This window comes from Amia ocellicauda, chromosome 15 (assembly GCF_036373705.1).
Source record: "Amia ocellicauda isolate fAmiCal2 chromosome 15, fAmiCal2.hap1, whole genome shotgun sequence".
Classification (NCBI taxonomy): Eukaryota; Metazoa; Chordata; class Actinopteri; order Amiiformes; family Amiidae; genus Amia; species Amia ocellicauda.
The window spans coordinates 26161180-26183116 of record NC_089864.1 but is presented as its reverse complement, the minus strand read 5'-3'; the positions used below and the strand labels follow the sequence as shown (position 1 = coordinate 26183116).

Genomic DNA, 21937 nt, shown 5'->3' with positions numbered 1-21937 from the left:
AATGGGTCTCTCATCAAAACATGAGCAACATGGAAGGAAATAACAGCACAGACAAACACAGAGATTTCATTCAGCCTCACCGCATCTGAGCTACTCGACATCGTGGGTAAATCATATCTAAATCAACATAAGATAAGGAAACATGTCAATTCATTCCTGCCACGCCGAACAGACAATAAAGATTTTTTTACCTCAACAAATAGGAAAAAACTATTGTTTGCCCTCCCCTGTAGCCACAGGATTCTTTAAGGAATCTATCTGACCACAGCTTTGCCCATGCTACACAAACACACACACACACTTATATTCATAACTGTAAAGAACTGAATAATGACTATTTTCAAAGTGCTCGCTGCTGTGTGTGTGTCAGTGTATCTGTTTGTGTGTGTCTCTTAAACCAAAAAGGGGACAGACTAAAACGAATGACAAAACGGAATGCCCATTGACCATAATTTGGAGTGGAATGCACATAGACTACAATGGGAAAACCGAAGGACAGTCTATATCTCCAAATCCCACACAGGAATCCTAAAATCCTGAATACGCTTTCTTTAAAATAACCTCATATATAAAATAAAAGTGCAATGCCATGGAATGGTAGCTGATTTCTATGGAATGACAGATCTGGAAGGGCTCTACGCTTTAATGTTCAATGTAAATACTTTGCCGTGCACAGCCGGGTGGTGGGGCAGTGGCTCAAACCAAAAAAGGGGCAATTAATTCTGGGGGGGCAGCTAGCGAAGTGTGGTCCTGGGAGAGGGGGCCTACAGAGCACTTTAGTGAAAAAACGAGCAGGGGAAAGACTCTGCACGTCCCTGTGTAAATGCATGCACACATAGCAGCGGGGTTGCAAACTCAAAAGAAAACTCAAATGTTTTCCATTTGTTTTTTTCGTTAGGATATACACTTATATTTTGAATTAAATATTTATGGCACTAGTATGATCATATAGTCCAAGCCTAATGTAATAATGCTGTGGCTGTGCAGCACACCTACACAGAGTAGTTAGGCTCTTATCTTATTATGTAGCCTAGATGCTGAAAATGTTTTAAATATATCAATTAAAAAAATTAAAAAAACATTCGAACAATTGAATGAACTATTCTGATTTTAATTAAAGGAGCAAAGTCAACTGAAGGATCCATTAAAACAAGGATGTTTTCAATCTTATTTGCACTGACATAGATATGCTTTGTTGCTGTGAATGGGAGAACTGTGCATATTAGAATTTGGACCTCATGTGTCTGTCTGACAGGACATGCAGGCACCGTTACCAAGGTGGGACTATTTACAGACTGAGAAGATGCATGGTCAGACAGAAGTCATTGATTACGCTTTAAATAATTATACTGTTGATGCGAAACATGCACATTTCCCAATGGTAGTATATAACGTGTACTGTTATTTATTTGTATTCTCATTCATACTGGGTAAGTAGCAGGTATACACGTGTTTCAAGCAAACAAATGTATGTATTAAGAATCCTGCCCTCTGCTTTACTTTTTAGGAGCCCATCCTGTGGCTGCTCACCTCATTCAATTTCTTCATTGCGTTACTTAGGCATTGAAAAGGTGAATTTGCCCAGACGGGGAGGGGATCTCAATAACTTATTGTTACAACAGGAATTGTTTTGGATTGACACATTGAAAACCCACACCCCTTTTGGTATGAATGTGGATTTTGAATTCAAATGTTTCATATGACATCAATCCGTGATTTGCTTTAAGTACAAGTCTGTAAGGATAAGCCCTTGTTTCTCTTATTTTGTTGTATTGTTAATTAGATAATGAGACTCAACATTGACAGCCAGTTGTTTCTTTATCATTTTTGTGACTAAGATCGTTTTTCTCTGAGGGATATACCTTTTTGAGTTTGTATTTGGGTTTTATGGTGATCACCACCATGTCATTTAGTATTTTTGTGTGTAATGGATTGCTTTCCTGTGACTTTTTGAACATTAGTCGTATACTAGTTTTGAGTTGTATCACAATGTACATAGGAACTAAGATGAAAGGAGCTAACAAAATAGCTAATATATTGTCATTATCTAATTGTTTCTGTTGAAACATTCTTACACCAGTAATTTAAATATAACTATCCTAATGAAGTTTAAATAATTTGAATGCATTGCAATTATCCAACTGGTGTAGAACATGCATACATTTTCACATGAGTGAATTATTGTACAGCTGTGGCTAAATGTATAAACTTTAAAAGCATGTGTTGTGTCCCACTCTTACCCTGATGAAGGCACACAAATGTTGGTTTTTAATGAATACATTATTTTTGGGTTTGTACTCCCAAGTGTGCGGTTTCCCTCTTGTCCTAACCATAACTGATACACACATAGATGTCCTCACCTTGACTGAAACCTGGTTAAGACCAGACGACATTATTCCATTAGTAGAAGCCTCCCCTAATGACTTCTCTTATTGCCAGAAGGCCCTTACAACAGGCCGTGGGGGCCACCATCTACCGCACAGACCTGCTTGGAGTAGCAACAGACATATATGAGAGGAACATAGAAACTCATTGCCTAAATCCTACTGCTGTTCAGAAATGTATTACTCTGTTGCCTACTGCTAGCTTTATCAAATCAGGACCTGTAGATGAATTATTAAATAACTTCAACAATAGGCCAAGCACTGCTTTAGATACAGTAGCTCCATTAAGGAAAAGACTAATTAAACCAATGTAGTGCTCACCATGGTCTAACGAGTCACTTGCTCACTAAACACAGAATGCCATAGATATGAACATATGGAGAGCTACAAAACTAGAAGTCTTCCTCATGAGCTGCTGTCTGTGCCATCGCCCAGGAGAGTGCGCTGGAGACGTTTTTAATAAATGCTGCATCTGACTACTTCAGACTAACCAGCTCTTTATACAGCCAACGGAACAAAATAATAATACCAATAATATGACTGGTTTGAGCTGACATTTATTTGCTGCAATGCACACTCTGCAGGCGTGGCACACCCATGGTGCAGCAGGTTTGTCCCTCCCTTTGTCCCTTTGTCCCTAAAGAAGTGCATGTTTATGGAGTATTCTTGCAAATATTTTGCAATTCTAATCAATAAATCTAAATGAATAATTACTTAGAACATCATCCCTTTAACTTTTTGATGTCATTGCACCACAACCCACTGTAACTCCCCTGTCCCATGGGTGTGTTCTATATATTCATATTACTGCAAATATATATTTTTAAATTAAGTTTTAAGTTTATTAATCGTTAAATGATTTTTTGGTCGACCCAAAACAACTGTCAACGATTCAGTTCACATAGCCCAGATAAATGGAAGGGAACAGATCCCTCGAAGCAACTCAGTTTCCATTGGCCAACTTTTGAAGGCAAGGGCTCCCCTGGAAAACATGTCATTTCATTTTCAGCCTTGAAAGTTTGTGGAGTCATAATTGTAATTAATCTGTTCACGTCTGTCTAGACCATCGAGTAGCTCAATAATCGTGCGGCTGGCAAGTCTGTTTCTATTCCTTGTATAGCTTGTTTCATATATTCATTTACATTTTTTGAGATGTGATGATTCACATATTGATCACTAAAATGTCCATAATAACAATAATAAAGAAAATCACTAAACCTCATAACTATCTTATTTATTGTGTCTTGTATTTGCAAAATGGTAGAACACGAAACAGTAGTTTAACTGGGGCTAGAACAAAATTGTAAATGCTGTGGGCTCGATAATCACTTCTCATTGCTGTGCATTTTAATAGTAGTGAGACAGAGCTGCCCAAAATAGACTTACAAAAACACATCAACACACAGTGTTTTACAGCGATTTATTTGACTGTTAAAAGAAAAGGACAACAAAAAAAGACAATGGATTTAAAATTCTATACAGCATTAAAAGCAATGTAACATTAAAATGTTTTTGTGGGGGGGTGTTAAATGAAATCATGAATTCCTGTAAAACATTTTATTTTTCTGAAATCAAACCACCTTTCTCCACTGAGTGGCACTATACAAAAATATCCTCTCTTTTTAAAACAAAATATTGTACGGCTTACCTGAAATTACAAATTTGACACCGAAAATGTGTCTTGCATGTGTGAGTAATATGGAAGCTGAGAAAAATGCAGAATCCTTTTGCGTCAGAACAAGATACATACACATGAGTCTCTTCCACACGTCAGCCTTTTTTGTTTTTTTCCCGGTCTGTTGATACTTTACAAATACCTTCAAAGTTGTTGAAAATATGCACAAATAATAAAAACAAAATGAATACAAGCATAAAAATATAGGCGCTCAAAAAATACAAATGTGTATAAACTAATGCAATACAAAGGAGCAAGAATGGTCCCAATAACTGGGGGAGGGGGAGATAAAAAGGTACAGAACTGCACTCAGGTAGGCTATAACTGCACTAAAACTGAATGTCAAGTAAATAACACCAACTCGAAGCTAAACTAATTACATAAAGTCAATGTTTTCAGGAGAAGTTAATTCTTTTCCCCTTATGGCTTGTTTCTCATTGGCAGTATCCCACATGAGTGACAGCTGATTTTTGTGAGGAATAGCCTACTGCTTCTAGAAACTGCCATGTATGGTTCTGATATTGAAGCATACTGGACAACTTAAGATGCCGTTTGCCTCCATGTATTATAGTACTTTTAACAACTCAAAAATCCGTCTTCTTTCCAGAATATCATGAGTACTGCAAAGCCTACCACTGTGTTGCATCATTTCATTTTAAAAAGGAAAATAAATACATTTCCAAACCTCTATTCTTAAAGGGTTTCCAATAATATACCCCACAACATCATGGGGCATTCAATTTTATAGATTAAGATTAGCCGACAGGGCACTTAAGTCAGAAAATGTAAAACTACTCCATACAATACAAAACACCAAGACAAGACGCAAAATCCTTCAAACAGGTCAACCACAAGAAAAGGAGATGCCATAAGTGTTTTCACCGTTCCTGTCTAAATTTAAAATAACTAAAACGTAATAAAAATCCCACAAAATGCAGGTGCTGTCAAATATGCTATCCCAAGAAGCTTGCACACAGAAGTCTCTGGGAGACTATTGTAATTGCCCAGCAAATGAAGAGTCTCTTGGCTTGGGTCAAGGGACTGGAAATACGGACACTGAAAATACACTGACAAGCTGTAGAACTGATAAACAAAAGGGCTACTACGAAAACCAAAATTCCATTAATCAAATAAAATCATGTAAGGAGTATTAAATGAGGATACAAAAAGACTGCTGCAAATGAGGGGAAACCATTCAGTCCTGATTGTGTGTGTGCTTGTTTAGGATCTTGTTAAGCATCTTCACATTGAATGATCCCAGGGATTCAGAAGCTACACAATAATATGTTCCAAATACCATCCATTCTTTTTACAAACGTGCCAAAAACATTAAAACAAGTTTTCTTTGGCTACCAAATACAGAGAAGTCTCCGCCTACTGGTACACAGAAGGTTAGAGAGATCAGTTGCATCTTGAATTGTATTTTGCCAGAATCGTTGTTTTTTTATTAATTCATTCAAATGATTACTTTCTAATTAGCATTATTACTCTTATTTTGAGGTTTCCCTTGACATTTTTTATAGATGAATTTATTAAGCCAAGCTGTGAACAACATGCAATATGTCAAATAAAAACCTATCCATGAAAACGTGCCGGGGAATAATATTTATGTATCTGTACTCTTGCCACTGTTATAGATTCTGTTCAGAGGTTGAAAGACACAAATGATAAATGAAGACTCCTTGTATAATTCACAGTATAAGTGACAAACTAAATGTAATTAAAGGAAAAAGAGTACACAACTGAAGCCAACACCTCTAGGAAGTGACAATTGGGGAATGGTTTCAACCGTTCAAACAAAATATTTCTTAAGAACTCAAAGTGTTCCCTGTATGATTCTTGTTTTTTTTTTTTTTTTTTTTTAAAGGTAACTATTTTGCATGACTTGAAAAGGGATTAAAAGGTGAATTCCTCTATTGTTTCCCTGTAAAGACGAGGAACACATTTTCCGACGGATATTAAAACTAAACTAAACTAAAACTCATCTATTTTTAAACAACTTCATTTTAAACAAATCAGTATAAGGAAGACAAATTGCCCTGTCAAAAAAGCCACATACTCACACATGAAAGACCATTTTGCTTATGATTAGCCTTGTGCCTTGATTACAAAACAGTATTTTGTTATGTTTTTTCAATTGCAGCTATAACAGCTTCAGAGATTTTTTTTTTTTTCATGGCTTTGTGAGCCGAGATATATAAGCTTCGTAGATGGTGTTCAAGAAGGAGGCATCATTCTGAAAGAAAAACGAAGAGTAAAGCTAAATGAACAACTGATATAACTCATGCCTTTACAGGCCGACCAGGTCGAGAAGACCTCAGAGATTTTATGGAGGGGGAAAAAATGTCGAGTGAGCTCCAAATATTTGTATAACAGTATTTTTCCAAGACATTGTAGGGGAAAGTGACTATATAGTCGTGAGCCTAGTCAAATAAAAGTGCCCTTTCTCTGGTCTCTGTCCACATGTCAACTTATTTCTAGTTTTAAATATAAAAGCTGGCACTAGACTGGGTAGGACTGCAAGACTATGACTTAATAAACATGATTAAATCATTAAGATGAAGGCATATATTCACCAAGCATCCAAATGAAGTGGAACTGAAATTAAATATTCACAAGACTATTCATTAACCATACAGGAACCCATATAAAGGCAACAAAACCATACAGAGCCACTGATCAGCTTCCAAATGGGAATGAGAAATAGTCTCGTATTGTCCTGTACTTGTATGGAGGTTAGGACCAGCTTGTACAGAACAGAACAGGAACACGGTGCTCCAAGCCTGAGGAACCTGTCAGAAAACCCTTTTCACTCTCCAGATAACCTAGTCTTCTGCATTAAAAATAAACCTCTGTCCTTAACAAGAGTGAGTGTTAATAAGACTTTCCTTTAATCCTCTCTAATAGAAGCTATAGTCTATGGGCCTCACCTTGATGAGGTGCAGCAGAATGACCTGGAACTGGTTCTTGGTGAGGGTGTTCTGGGCAACAGGGAAGGTCTCGTCTGGGGGCTGGGGGCCTCGCATGCCATCCCCTGGCCTGCTGTTCTCCGCACCCTTAGCAGACTTCGCCTGGGAGAACACCATGGGTGACATGAGCAGTGTAGGGGCCACGGTCGCTGGGATTCGCTGAGGAGAGATCACCTGACGGAACAGAGCAAACTCCTCAGATCCCCATCTAACTGAGTTCACACACAATAATATTTAATGACTTCAAAAGCCTGTGCATATACAAACCGTCATCTACCAAGGGTTTTAAAGCATGCAGCCTGCTTACAACTCTAACAGCTGTCCTATACATGTTTCTTATAAAACCAGACAATTCTATTAAAAAAAAAAAAAGATTTTAACTCAGGAATATAATAAAAACACAAATCAAAGGAGACCTCTTGGCCTACACGGTAATAACTTATTGATTCAAGTTCCAGCCTCCCACAATCTTCTGTGTAAAGAAGTGCCTCCTGTCCTCAGTCTTAAAGCACTTCCTCTGCCACCCGTCACCTCGTTCATGCGTCACTGTTGATGGTTGTCAGTTGGGTTGACATTATCAATTCCTTTCAGGATTTTGATGACTTCTATTAAATCCTTTTGTATTCACATCAGTTCTAGATTTAAAATTGTCCCTTTAGCCTGTCTGTGACCAGCCTTTAAAACCAGGAATTAAGCTGGTAGCTCTGCTTTGAACTAATTCCAGAGCTGCAATTTAATTCTTGTTACATGGAGATTAAAGTTCTACACAATATTATAAAAGGGGTCTCCTAGCACATTTGACAACTTTTGTATAAATTCCTTTGATTCATGCTAATGTCTTGTTTCATTTAATAAATGTAATACGTTTATTGATTTATACTGGAATCTAAACGGATTACTTTAGTCCAGTTTGAGGATTCACTGCTTATTACTACCCTTGTTTTCTATGCCTTAAACTGTTCTAAATCCATCTGCTTTCAGTTTGAGCTCTTTCATGAGGAACTTGACCAAAGCCTTTTTGGAATCTTTATCATATCATATGCGTTACTGCTATTCATTTCTAATGTTGATTGTTCCAAAAACAGACTAGAAAAAAATCAGCCTTTTTAAAACCCACACTGGATATCCAGTAAAATACTGTTAATATGTGAGTAGTTTACCATTCTTAGTGTACATATAATTGAAGTAAAATTGAATGGTCTTCAATGTACATGACACAAAGAATGCCACACAGTTGGTGTACTTCGGGAGGAATCATACAGCAAAAGAAAGAAAACTGAAATTAATCTAAGCATATAGATTTAGGTCAGTTTTAATGGTTTTTGATGGGATGGAATTGTAGTATGTAAATATAAAATGATCAAGTAAGTTAGACGCAAATTCCACGACCGTCAGCTATTTGATAAAATCACTTCCAAATCAGTTTTTTTTTTTTTTTTTACAAATTTTAAAGCAATCTTCAATTCAGTATAAAGGAATAAAGGAATCCAATTTGAGCAAACTAACATTTGCTTGTGCTTTGGTTGAACAAGGAGTGAAATTAGTTATATATTGATTCCAATGCTAATTAATACCAAGTATTTCTAAGGTTACCTGAAACAAAGGGTTTGACTTCTCAGATGCGGCAGCAGAGGTCTTGTCGGCCCAGCTGTCCAAGGGCCTGGTGGTCTGGCTGAGGGGCTCATGGAAGCGGGCGGCCAGGGCTGGCCTGCCAGGTTCTACGTTCTGCTGTTGCTGGACAAGCTGCAGTCTGTGGAGCAGCTCATGGGGGGAGACCACTCCCGATACGGACGGCTGGGGGGCTGGGGCAACCAGGTGGGGTTTGTTAGGGCTGAAAAACAGCCCCTGAGGCTGGTGGCCGCTGCTAAAGCTGAGCGGCTCAACCGAGTCTGGCTTCATCCCCTGGAGTCTGTGCAGAAGACCGGGCACCGCCTGGAGAGGAGGGCCCTGTTGGGGGCAGCAGGGAACTGAGACCTGAAACAGTCTTTGCAAGGGGTCTCGTTCTGAATAGGGAGGTGCCTGGTGCTGGAGACCCCCATTCTCACACAGACGGTTTTCGGGGGATTCAGAAACAGGCTGCAGCTCAGCAGCCCCACGGTGCGTCATCAGCTTCTGGATGGCCGGGCAGTGGTGGGGAGGACTTCCTGCTGTCGTCTTTCCGGTCAGCTGCGGTGGGTCCTCATAGGAGAGGGACCGGGCTACTGCAGGGCGACCCAAAGCTTTGCCGCCCGCAGCCTGCATCCTGCTTTCCTGTGCTGCTGGAGACACTGGCCCAGGATTGTCCTGCACTCCAAACAGAGCTGCAAGGGATAACTGCTTGGGTACGGACTCGCCATCCTGGAAAACAAGACAAAACAGACCTGTCATTTAGCCAAAACCAGTGCCAAACAGTGCCATGAGTGGTATAGGAAGTGATAGAGCAAGTGCAGAGGGATGTTTGTATAGTTCTCAAGTAGACAGACAATTAATATTCAGATGAAAGCTGAGATCGTATGCTTCACGTTACTATTCACTTTCTTGCACTTGAAAGATCTAGCTGCCTTCCTAATTAGAATGCACAATAAGAAGTCCACTTTTCTTTCCGTCAATAAAGAATACATCCTGTCAGTGTTAATGAACACAAAAATCTTCATTGATTTCTTGAGGATCACTACTCTAAATCTCAGTTCCCGAATTGAAGTCCTGACTTTTAAAAGATTATTTTCTGATATGTAAAAATGAGAAAAGATAAAGAGGCTACCTTTCCACAGTATGGAACCCCAGTGGGATCTTTAAGAACGTTTCCACTGATTCAGTCCTACTACACATCGACTCCAGGGTGTCTAGCCTTCAAGTCCCATGATTCAAAGTAATGTAAGCAGTCACCTTGATCTGCTGCTGACAGCTGTGCGGTCTTTCCATGGGCTTGACGGGAATAGGCTTGATCAAGTTGGGATTGTCGTAGATCACACTGCTGCCAGCAATCTCCTTCGGTTCAGAGCTTGGCTTACACTAGGGGGGCCACCGAAAGAAAAAAATATATATGGAAGAGTTAAGTGTGTTGAAGTTATCAGTTACTTGTCTTCAACCCCCTTTGCAGATGAATTAACTCCTCTTTCTCGTACTTTAAACTGCCATCCTGTGATTACTAAATCAGAATGAAGCTCTCCATTTGGTTTTCCCACCAATGCAAAGTGATATTTGCATAGTAACGCAAAACACACATTTGACACCTCTACAATTGTATGATACAATATGAATTTTACCAGCTGCAGCCTGCATGTGTGCAGTATGTGAAAAAGCTCCTTGTGTGGATGTTGGCAGAGTGTTTAACACTACTGCCACCCTGTGGAGAGACGCTGCCTCGGCCTACCTTATCATACTCATCTCTGGCCTTGGTTAGCATCTGCAGGATGTCAACCCCTTTACTGTCCCCTGAGTGCAGGAATTTGGGAGAGACGCCTCCCCCATGCTGGGCCTTCAGCTGTTCGTGCTGTGTTAAGCTGGGAGAGAAGAGGAGGGAAATGATTGGAGAACATCTCTTCAGGGACACACACATCTGTTAGAAATGCAGAAGAACCTGGAAGCCTAATTAGATGTTTTATGGGCATGTCTACATCTTTATTTTTCACTGTGGGCAAAATCGAGGAGAGTAGACTCCAAATGTCTTCATAGACTTAGTGAGGTATAAGTAAACAAATTACATATTTTGCAAGACAATGTAGGTGTAGACTCAATACAAATAAAAAGGTAAAGAACGGTATGACTTTCAATACGGTTTGTATCAATAGCACAGCTGTCAAAAATGGTTACATGTATTCCTGGAAACACAAGTGTTCAATTTTCATCAGATGACTTCCATTTGTAAACTTGCTTGAGCAGTTTGACAGGAGGACACCAGATTGATGGCTGACATATCCTGGCATGGTTTGGAATCCATTCATCCCTCAATCCCATGCAGCCCACCAAGACTTTTGGATGAAAAACAGCCTTCAATATGTCCAGTGCTTCTTAAAGTGGATGACATTCTTCTCCACATAACCTTCACTTTGTTGTGACCAATGGGTCACTGGTCTGCTTGTCACTTTTAGAAAAATATGCCATTGATACCAAAAATATTGAGAGTAATATTATTTCTGACACACATTGAGCCTATGATGCTATTTTTTTGCGTTATTTAATGTATAATTAAATAAGTTTTAAGAAATGAGCGTCTACACTTCAGCAGTACAGTGTACTTCACAGGTATGCTCTACATCACTCTTAATATTAAAAGTGAAGTACAGTTGTATTTAACCCTGACCCATTTTATAAGCCCAACAGATGACACGCTGTCCAGCTCTATTCATTTAAAGATTTCTGATCCCTTATCAACATGACATGTTTTTCTATAATGCCCAGGCTTTGGATGTATACATTAATGTTGTCCAGGTGGCCATGCACAATTTTAAACAAAGACAGAATAAAGGGGCTTCTAGATCCTACAGCAAAAGCACGTAAATTGCACTAAACTATAGTGGGCAGACTGGCCTTGAAGATGGGTTGAAACAAGTGGGTGAATAATGGGGGTTCATGACACTGCAACTGTAAATGGTATATTTATGCTCAACTGCCTATAATATTGTTTTATTCAGATAAACATGCACATATCTAATATATACGTACTTCTTCATCAGCTGTGCAATCCTCTGGCAGTCTTCTTTGTCATAAAACCAGATACCGTAAATGGACACTAAGGACACAGGAAAAAACAAAAACAACAGACTTCAGTTTTTTTTTTTTCCTCTAGTAACACACACTATTTTCTTCATTCTGAAGTGGCTGTGCCAAGTTAACTTACAGTCTAAAAGTTAAAAAGTTTAGTTAGGCTGCATGATTATTGTTCTAGTAAAGATTAAGGTTTTCATAATTTTTCTTATCTTCCACACACCAAAAATCAACACTCATTTTGAATGAGAACCATTGCAGCTTTTGCGATCAAATGTCACGCATAGATTGATGGAACTGTGCAGTTCTCAACAAACCAGTCGAAAAAGCAATCTTTGAATTTCATGAAACTTCATAAATTGGTAATGGTTTATAAGGACACTTTTTATGTTCACAAAACATAATCCTCATTATCGGAAACGCTTGGGTCAATTGATATGAAACTATTTAGATTAATGTATTTAATAATACAAATTAAATGACAAGTTATGAACATAAGAAAGTTTACAATCGAGAGGAGGCCATTCGACCCATCATGGTGTCCATTAAGTGATCGAAGGATCCTATCCAGTCTGACTTTAAATGTTCCCAAATTTTCAGCTTCAACCACATTGCTGGGGAGTTTGTTCCAGATGGTGACAACTCTCTGTGTGAAGAAGTGTCTCCCATTTTGTTTTGAATGCCTTGAAGCCCAATTTCCATTTGTGTCCCTGCTGATCTGGAAAAGCTCATCTGGTTTGATGTGGTCGATGCCTTTCATGATTTTGAAGACTTGAATCAAGTCCCCACGTAGTCTCCTCTGTTCCAGGGTGAAGAGGTTCAGTTCCCTCAGTCTCTCAGTAGGACATTCCCTTCAGACCTGGAATAAGTCTGGTTGCTCTCTTCTGAACTGCCTCTAGATCAGCGATATCTTTCTTGAAGTGTGGAGCCCAGAACTGTCCACAGTATCCAGATGAGCTCTAACTAGTGCATTGTACAGTCTGAACATCACTGCCCTTGTTGTTTTGAATTCTACACTTTTCACAATATACCCTAGCATTTTGTTTGCCTTTGTATTGCTTCCCCACATTGTTTGGTTTGAGAAAGTGAGGAGTCCACGTAGACTCCTAGGTCTTTCTCATTTGTTACTCTTCCAGTTCTATTCCTCCCATAGTGTAATTATAGCGGACATTTGTATTGCCTGCATGTATTACCCTGCACTTGTCCACACTGAGTTTCATCTGCCAGGTGTCGGCCTACAACTGAATATTATCGAAGTCCCTTTGAATAACCTGTGCTGCCGAGGTTGTATCTGCAAATTCGGTAAGTTTGCTAACTATCCCTGAGTCCAGATCATTAATACAGATTAGAAAAAGCAAAGGCCCTAGTACTGATCCCTGTGGAACTCCACTAACAACCTCACTCCAGTTAGAAGCGACTCCTCTAATTGACACCCTCTGTTTCCTATACATCAAACAGTTCATAATCCATCTACTTACATTACCCTGAATGCCTACAGCTTCCAATTTGAGGATCAGTCTTGTGTGGAACAATCAAAAACATTTTATCATATGCTTTCATGTGATCTACAGCTGCAGTTGCATGTTCAAAGAACTCTAATAGATTAGTGAGGCATGATCTGCCTTGTGTAAACCCATGTTGACTATCTCCAAGAATGTGGTTTTCATTAAGATGCTCCTCGATTTTGTCTAATCTTTTTTTCCAACATTTCACTAGTAATGCTGGTGAGACTGATTGGTCTGTAATTTCTTGGCTCAGTTTTGTCCCCTTTCTTGTGGACTGGTATGACATTAGCAGCTGTCATAACAATGGCAGATGCTGAATTGAATTAACTACAATTAAAGCAAACTAGGAATAAGATTCACTTCAATTAATGCAAAACTAAAAACAAAATTAGCAATGCTAAGACTGTCTCACAAATCCAACAAAAAAGCTCTCTCTCTCTCACCTGTCCCGTGTCTGACTTGGGTAACTCCTAAACAGTTCTATTCACTAGCTGTTTCTCAGGATCAGCTTAAATACCGCTGTAATGAGTTGTTGGATTTCATCGCTTACTATTAGGAATTGAGATGCATTAATTTTTTGTCTTGATAAGCAAGTAGTTATAGTTATAGTCTATATAAACATATGTATTAAAGGCGGATCTTTAGAATTGTTTTTAAATGACTTGCATATTATTTATTAGCATTAATAAAATTACCATGTTGGATACTAAGAAAAAAACTGATGTTATTCAAAAACACTTATCTGCTATGCTGGTACAATTCTCATTCTGAACACACACAATTGAATCTGAATAGTCCATTGTCTCTACAACAAGATTCTTGAGAGGGCAGCACAAAACTTAAAACATGCTACAAATGACAACGTCAATATCTTTAGTTTTTTCAGTATTTGGAAAAGCCTCAGGTGATAGCAAGTCCCAATCACGCAGGCTAGAGGGGTGGGGGTGGGGTAGGACTGGAATTTGGAGAGTAATGGTGTGGAGAGGAAAGATGAAACCAATTGTAGCACGGTCAAGAGTGTCGGTGACAGGCAGACAGTGAACATTTCCCCTCGCCTTTTTTTTTTTTCTTCAAACTCAAGTGACAGAGATAATGGAGCCAAAAACACATGAATGATACCAGGGAGAAAAGAGAGGAGGAGAGAGAGCGAAAGGGGCAGAGACGGCAGATACATACTACAAATACCGAAAAAGAAATCCCTTGACCAAGTCACAGACATACAGCTGTTGGACCTTCAAGAAGCTAGAGCACTCTGTACCTTCAGCTGCATGTTGAATTCCAGGCCCATGGGATTATTCCTATTTCTGGATACTTCCGTGTTAGGTTAAAGGACTGCTATATTGCAAGGAAAAGGTTTTTGTTTTTTGTAAAGCATACAAGTGGTATTAAGGGAGTCGGGTGAAAGTCGCTGAGGATCCTTGGGAATATTTGTTTTGCGGATTATGTTTCAAAAGGCCTTCCACCTGCATCACAGATCCAAGCACCAGCGCTTGCCGGAGGTGCCAGAGGTTAAATACAAAGGGAAACTGGTTTCGGAGACACAGCTCAACCATACATATGTCCATCCAGGAGGTAAGAACATGGATACCATAACAGAACTTTTTGTACAGTTTAAAGTTATATTTTGTGTCCTTTCGTTACCCAGATTTTCAAAGATTTATTTACAAATATATATGGGGAGCAGCTGAAGTTATCTTAGGGGAAAAAATGAATATATTATTTATTTAGTTATTTTGATTCAAGAAAGTGAGCAATGAGTGAAGTTCAGTCATAAAGCATTACTTCAGTCTTGACTCTCATCTGAAGATATAGAGATAAGGGTAATGTGAATTATATACATTGTGTTTATGATTCAACACCACCGTTCTAATACACTCAAATCAAAGTTGCCCATTGTGAGCTTACTAGGGCTCAGAATGCAAAGGGATGTTTCTTTAGGTCTTTATCTTATCTTGGGTGGCTGGCGTGGTTCCTGGTGTTGGCAGGACACTTACAGAGAAGCCCAGCACAGAAAAGCATGCAGCCACCAAAATAACCTTTACACCATAAAAGGTAAAGAAGGTGCTCTCCTTCCGAAATGGTCCCTCACTGCACTGATCCTATCGATGTTAAATCTGGATTGAATTGATGGTCTGTGAATTGCCCAAGCAAGCCTAGCTCACATTTGCATGCGATAATCAATTTTTAAACTGCAATATATTCTACACAGTAAAAGCTAACATACTTGATCGTAAAACCTACATCATGCTCAACAGTTCTAACTTTTAATCTAGGCCTGTACTTATCTTGTCCTTATGATCTTTTGTCATTGCCTTTGAACAACATTTATTTTTTAGAGGGTATTGCCAAATAACTTCATCGGGTTGTATATGAACATTCTCATAACTGTATTTTCTTGAGAATAGGTTACCACTTCGGATGTCATCCATGTGTGCTATAGTTGTTGCACCATTTGCTTACTGGAGCATACTCCCGGTTCTGCCCAAAAATTCTGAAGGTCCTTGGCCATTAGTAGGCTGATCCATTTTTGTTACAAAACTCATGACCCTGCTTTAACAAATCCTTAATTTGGTCATGGTACTTCTCCACCAGTCACCAGTTGATGGTACTTTTCAATTCTTTATATTCACTACACTTGCCAACATTTGGTTTTCTTTATTTATTATTTGTGCCATTCGTAGATTCTCTTTGAGCCGAGTAATAGAAGTATAGAGTTTGACACTACTTATATGAAACTTAATTGAACAATTCAGTGGTTTGTGTCAAGCATTAAATACTCAGTATTCAACCAATGACAAAATTGTCTCTCACTGCACTGGTATCTTTTTTAATCAGGATTGAATTAAATGCATAAACCTTGTAATTGTTTCTATGGAAGCATATATTCACTGTATTACTGCACTTTGTATTGCTCTTATTTTGTAAGTCACCCTGGACAAGGGCATCTGCTAGGAAATAAATAATAATAATAATAATAATAATAATAATAATAATAATATTATTATTAATTCAAATGTTAATGCAAAATAGAACGTCAGTATTCAATCCCACAATTGCATAATCATGTTCCTTTTATGCACGCATTATTTGGGACAAAATTAAAATGAAAATGCAATAGTCTAATTTGCATTTTCATACACTAGTATGCACATTCACAGACAATATAAACATGTTAATGCAAAAGCCAATTGCAATTTCAGTTTTAATATCTTCCCTGCTTTATGGTGGACTGGGAAAAATGCAGGCACTTACAGCGAGCATTCCTATAGAGCAAGAATGGGTCCTGCAACTGGAAATCCAGGTCCTTGGTTATGGGCTCAGTTAGGTTATCCATACTCAGGCGGTTCATTATGGTGAAGCCGTGCCTGGGAGAAGCAGACCTAAACCAAGGGAAGAAGAGGAAGAAGATCAGACTATATTGCACTGCTTAAAGTTCTCATTCACTTTCTCCTTTAATTAAGCACTACTTGGATTTAAATGTAGATAAACAGAATTAATTACATTTATGCATGACCCTTGATAAGCATTTCTAATTCAGCTCAAGCTTATAGCACGAACCATACCATCTAGTATCCATGCTACAATAGCAGATATGTTAGGGATTTAAAAGTACTTGTGAAAGCCAGTACATTTTTTAACTCACATTCAAGAAAATGCGACTTTGCTGGGCGTATCAAAGACTTTTCTTTGGGAATTACTGATGGACAGGCTATTAAAAGTATTGACTTTGCATGTTAAGTATGTTAAGCCCATTAGCCCAAGGATAAGCCCATTGAGGCTAAGCTTGCCTTACAAACAGCGCAAGCAATCATAAACAAGCAACTGGATTCATACAGTGTAATTCACAGATCAGTTAAAGAAGGCAATAAACCATTCATACCTTGTATACACAAATAAGGTTCCTTCCACATCTGTCTTTTCCTGAAAGACACAAAGGTTAACATCTTAAAAGTTCAAACTGCATTGCATACACCACACTAATAACATCTTTCATGGTAGTGTCTAAAATTAGTATGACTCAGAAGAGCTAAAAATAGAACAAACCTGAATAATAATTGAAATATTGTCATAGTCTGGTTTGGCTAAACCTGTATCAGTTTACTGTGGTTTGTTTTTAAATTAAATCCAACCCACATTCAGATATAAAAGTGAAAATAAAAGTTTCTAACTAGGAAGAATTAATAGATACATGTTTCATATTGGCATGTTTCTACATTAGTATCAGTCAGCAGTAAAGAGCTGTCAATGAGGTGGTGACAGTAAAGATGTTCCAGATATTTCTTCCAGAATTCAGTTACAGCAGATGGAACCTGGAAACATAACTTTGACCAAAGAGAAATCGGGATCCATATAATATTCCCTCATGTGCCAAACTTATGCCCCGTTTTCTGCGAGTAAAAATGTAGGCTATATGCAACAGTGTCCCAGGCTCAATGCCAACTCTGCACAGCATCTCTCTGTAAATAGAAGATGTCTTGGCATTTGTAAAGGTCAAACAATGCAGCACAGCAAATTAGGTAAAACAATAATGAAGACTATAGTAGCTTTTAATGGCTGTCATCTGATCCACAATTTCCTCAGATGGCTGTTTATTTGAGTGTGAATAAATTCAAAGATGCAAAGGGTTTCCACAGGGCGTTCTTCTGTCTTGTGTAAAGCTCAGTTCTGGGACTGCAGCACAGTTTATAAGCTGTCTGCACACTTGAAGCAATCCAGAGCTACAGTGCTGGCACCTAAACTGGATAGGAAGCACCACCGTCTAGAAGACCAGAAAAACTGAAATTTGCAAGATACACTTTCTGCCAGTGTAAAAAACAAACAGTTGTTAGTTATACTGACTGGGTCCAGTGGCTGATCATAGGAAAAACAAATCCACACTTTTAAATGTGCATTCAGAACTCTTTACTGTCTTACATGCGTTGCGTGTAAATGCGAGACATCCCAACTGGACTAAACTAGGGATGGAAAAATACATGTATTTTTTGGGGGAAGTTAATTAGCCCGTCTTGTCTAAAAAAAAATTAATACAAAATAATGTTGAGAGAAAGAACAGTAAAATACAGCCATACTATCCGCATTTTATTGAATCAGTAAATGGCTTTAAATTAGTATTTTAATATTAAAATCCCTCCGTAACTTTTGGGATTAGACAAGGTCAACTTAAAATACATACAAAAGTAAGATTTCTGCCAGGCCAGGGACATGTCCATGCGTGTGCAGGTACTAATCAACCGATCTGATAATACAATGATCCCTAGTGGTGGTCAAACACTGCGTAAATTGAAACGACTGGTAATAACGATCAGTCTCGAATAGTCATGTCTTGTTTACTCTGACACAATTAAAGTTAGTAATGTGAGTAATTTGGCACAGCTATTGTACGCTTAGACGTTACATATTACTTAATAATTCAATAGATCTCATAATTAAATATCATTTTAAAAAGACACTCAGGAAGCGCGGATATATTGTGTCAGAAGTGCCCGGCCCTCACTACGCCACTGGTGCTGGCACTGCGCTAGCTGGGGTCCTTACCCACTCGTTGGCTCTGTTGCTGAAGGTGTACAGGGCCACCTGACTGGCCACGTCCATTATCTTATTAATATACGGGTCGTGTCGCTGCAAGGCTGCCAGGCTGATGTCCAAACCCTTCGCCGCCAGACAGGTGCCTGTCCCTGCGGTGGAAGTCATTGTCCCTCTCCAAAGTGCCAGACTCGGCGCAATCACACTGTACTTCGACTGAGATCCCCCCCACAAAGTCTGTAAAGGGTATTCAGAAGTCTTCCTTTTTCACTCAAGCCACCCCGAACAACACAGAAAAAGTAAAAAAGAAAAAAGCCCTGTTGGTCTTTAAAAACTACTTCTGGATACCTGTTCCCCTAGCAGTAGCCATGTTTCGGTCTCACTGATTGTAAACTATCAGGCATTACTAATCGCTCGTACAGACCGAAATGCAGGCTCACTTATCGAGCCCAGAGACAGTGGATTGGATGCTAAGGGAAATTCAGACGGAAATGTAGTGATAGTACCACCAAGACAAAGATAATAGTCCTTTTTACACAACAGGTTAATCAAATGTCAAGTGACATTTTTTTTCATGAGGGAATTTTAATTTTAATTATAATAGTGTCCCTGCAATAAATTAAATGTAATGTTTTGGTATGTCACTGTCACTGTTAAATAATAACATTTTGTGACATTATAACTGAGGGAATGTTAAGTAGTCTTTCAGATTATTTTTATTAACATTATTTAGCTATCTATTTGCATTCTTTGCCCAATTGGTCACACATAGCAAGTGGCTTTCCACCTGGTTATGGACAGCAATCCTGTGGAGAAAAAAAGGCAAATAAATAGCTGTATTACAATGATTAATGAAGTTTCACTAACAAGGTGAGGCTTTTGTCAGCTCTTCTCAAGTCACAGGCACAGTGAGCATTACCCAGGTGACAGAGGTCCATTTTCAAAGGGAAGACTGCAATAGCAGTCTATTTTCGAGATGTTTCTACTTTTTAGTGTATGTCATGGTCATGGTATCTTTCTTATGTGATCAGTGAATGATACATTAATTTACCAACTGAAGATATATACTATTGTTATATAACCGGAAAACCAAGGTTGTTTTTCAATTATTCTAATAATTAAAACAATGCATATATATATATATATATATATATATATATATATATATATATATATATATATATATATATATATATATAATTGGTTAACAGTTCAATACAAATATATTGTTTAACATCAAAATGTGTTGGTTTCATAACTATTGATTGGCGTAAAACATGATTCCTATTACTAAAATAAAAAGGTTTTCTAACTGGAAACAAGAGTGGAGCTTTAATACCGTCCAGTCATGTGCCTGAGTCTGAGGTCACCTTTTTTTATCTACAGTATTTCAGTATAATTTGGCTCAGGCATAGGAACACATAGGAACTAAATCATTACTGCTGGTTGGCAGAGAAACAAACACATACAAAATAATAATGATAATAGTAATAATAATAATATATATAGTATTGTTTTTGTTATATATTAATAGTGTTATTAATAATAATAACAACATAATAATTATTAGTAAAATACAAATCAAGAAGGGTTTAAATGGTCAAAATATTTGTTATGTTTCACCTAAAGGTCAAATTTCAGTCATCTAGAAAGGCAAAGCTCCTAGATTGAAGATAGGGCTGGGCGATATGATTTAAAAATAATATCTCAATATTTTTAGAAGTTTGGGCGATATACAATATATATATCGATATTTCTTGGTTTTTATCCAATCAAGCCACAAAATAAGACCAAAGACATTCAAACTACAAGTATTTCGTTAATCCTTCAATAAGCAAAACTAACAAATACTACATGCAGGCTGTCATGGTAAATATATGCAGAATGCAACACATTACAGGACAAGTGTTGTGTGTTGTTTTGGGATATATAATAATAATAATTATATATATATGGACAGCAGCTCCCGTCTATAAGCAGTCGATATTCACCGAGGTCTCAAAAATTATGTATTAGAGAAAAAGTGAACATTATAATGCTTACGCGTTTCGACTTATTTTCCTCAGAGCACATATATACATATACACATTATGATTTACTGTCACATAACAACAACAACAACACAAGTAATAGTAATCACGCAACACATGTGCTGTAAAATGGTATAGATTCACGTAGATTTACCACAGCCGGGTTTATAGTGACGCATTTAACATCTGCTAGACAGTAACATTTCTTCTCTGACAGTCTCGTTTTGATTCTGTTTACCGGTACAGCAGGTGTTACAACTGTTGAACCACTTCACCATCTTAATAAAAAGAAAATGATACTTTCTGCATGTGTTTGCATCGCTTTCCAATTTATTAAAATGCAAACAAACATTATTCATTTTATACAAATTATATCAATCTAAATTAGCCGGGGGGCGGGTGCTTGGAGATCGAGTTCAGCCCGGCGACAGAGCGGGGCGCAACGTGTGCGCTTGTGCATTAAAATATCTCTTGGTTGTGTTGGTTATTGTGTGTCAGTTATGTCTCCTCCATGTCTGTCTGTGTTTCTGATGAACATTTCTACCTGCATCCAGCACATGTACGCAAAGTGTCCTAATGACAAAAAATACTGCCGTAAAGATTGCAATTTGCGACACTACGATATAAACGATATAGCATAATATGAAACGATAGACGTTTTTCTATCGTCATACGATATATATCGTCATATCGCACAGCCCTAATTGAAGATTAACAATTGTTTATTCAGTGACCATGCAGCATTTTTCCCATTTCACTATTTCCTTAGATGGTCTTTAGCAGTGAGATTATTGGTATTTAAACGTTGATTTACTGGAAACATGGTGTTGTTACTCTAAATGCTTCATACGTAGTTGTTCCACAAAAGGGTCTCATAAAACTAAGGGCTACATACATATACAGTGGCTCTGAAAAGTATTCACCCCCTTGGACTTTTCCACATTTCATTGTTACAACATGAAATCAGAATGGATTTAATCAGAAGTTTTTGCCACTGATCAACACAGAAAATGTCCATTATGTCAAAGTGAAAAATATAATCTGCAAATTGTTCTAAATTAATTACAAATACAAAACAGAAAATAACTAAATGCATAAGTAATCACCCCCATTCAGTGAAAATTTGGTAGAGGCACCTTTGTGGAAAAGTCCAAGGGGGGTGAAT

General features: G+C 38.0%; 1 protein-coding gene across 2 annotated transcripts; it reads right to left on the bottom strand.

The window, feature by feature from the left end:
- Positions 1–3787: 3787 nt before the first annotated feature.
- dcp1b (decapping mRNA 1B) lies at positions 3788–19150 on the bottom strand. Of its 2 annotated transcripts, XM_066724503.1 has the most exons (9): positions 18755–19149; positions 17100–17140; positions 16472–16599; positions 11673–11739; positions 10381–10510; positions 9894–10019; positions 8622–9365; positions 6990–7202; positions 3788–6295 (listed from the first exon to the last, which is right to left on the bottom strand). In XM_066724503.1, the coding sequence occupies exons 1-9, from the start codon at positions 18908–18910 to the stop codon at positions 6233–6235; spliced, it is 1668 nt and encodes a 555-aa protein (XP_066580600.1). In that variant the 5' UTR covers positions 18911–19149; the 3' UTR covers positions 3788–6232. The 2 variants fall into 2 exon arrangements, with proteins under 2 accessions (XP_066580600.1, XP_066580601.1); XM_066724504.1 differs by lacking the exon at positions 9894–10019 and having other exon boundaries at positions 18755–19150.
- Positions 19151–21937: the final 2787 nt, after the last annotated feature.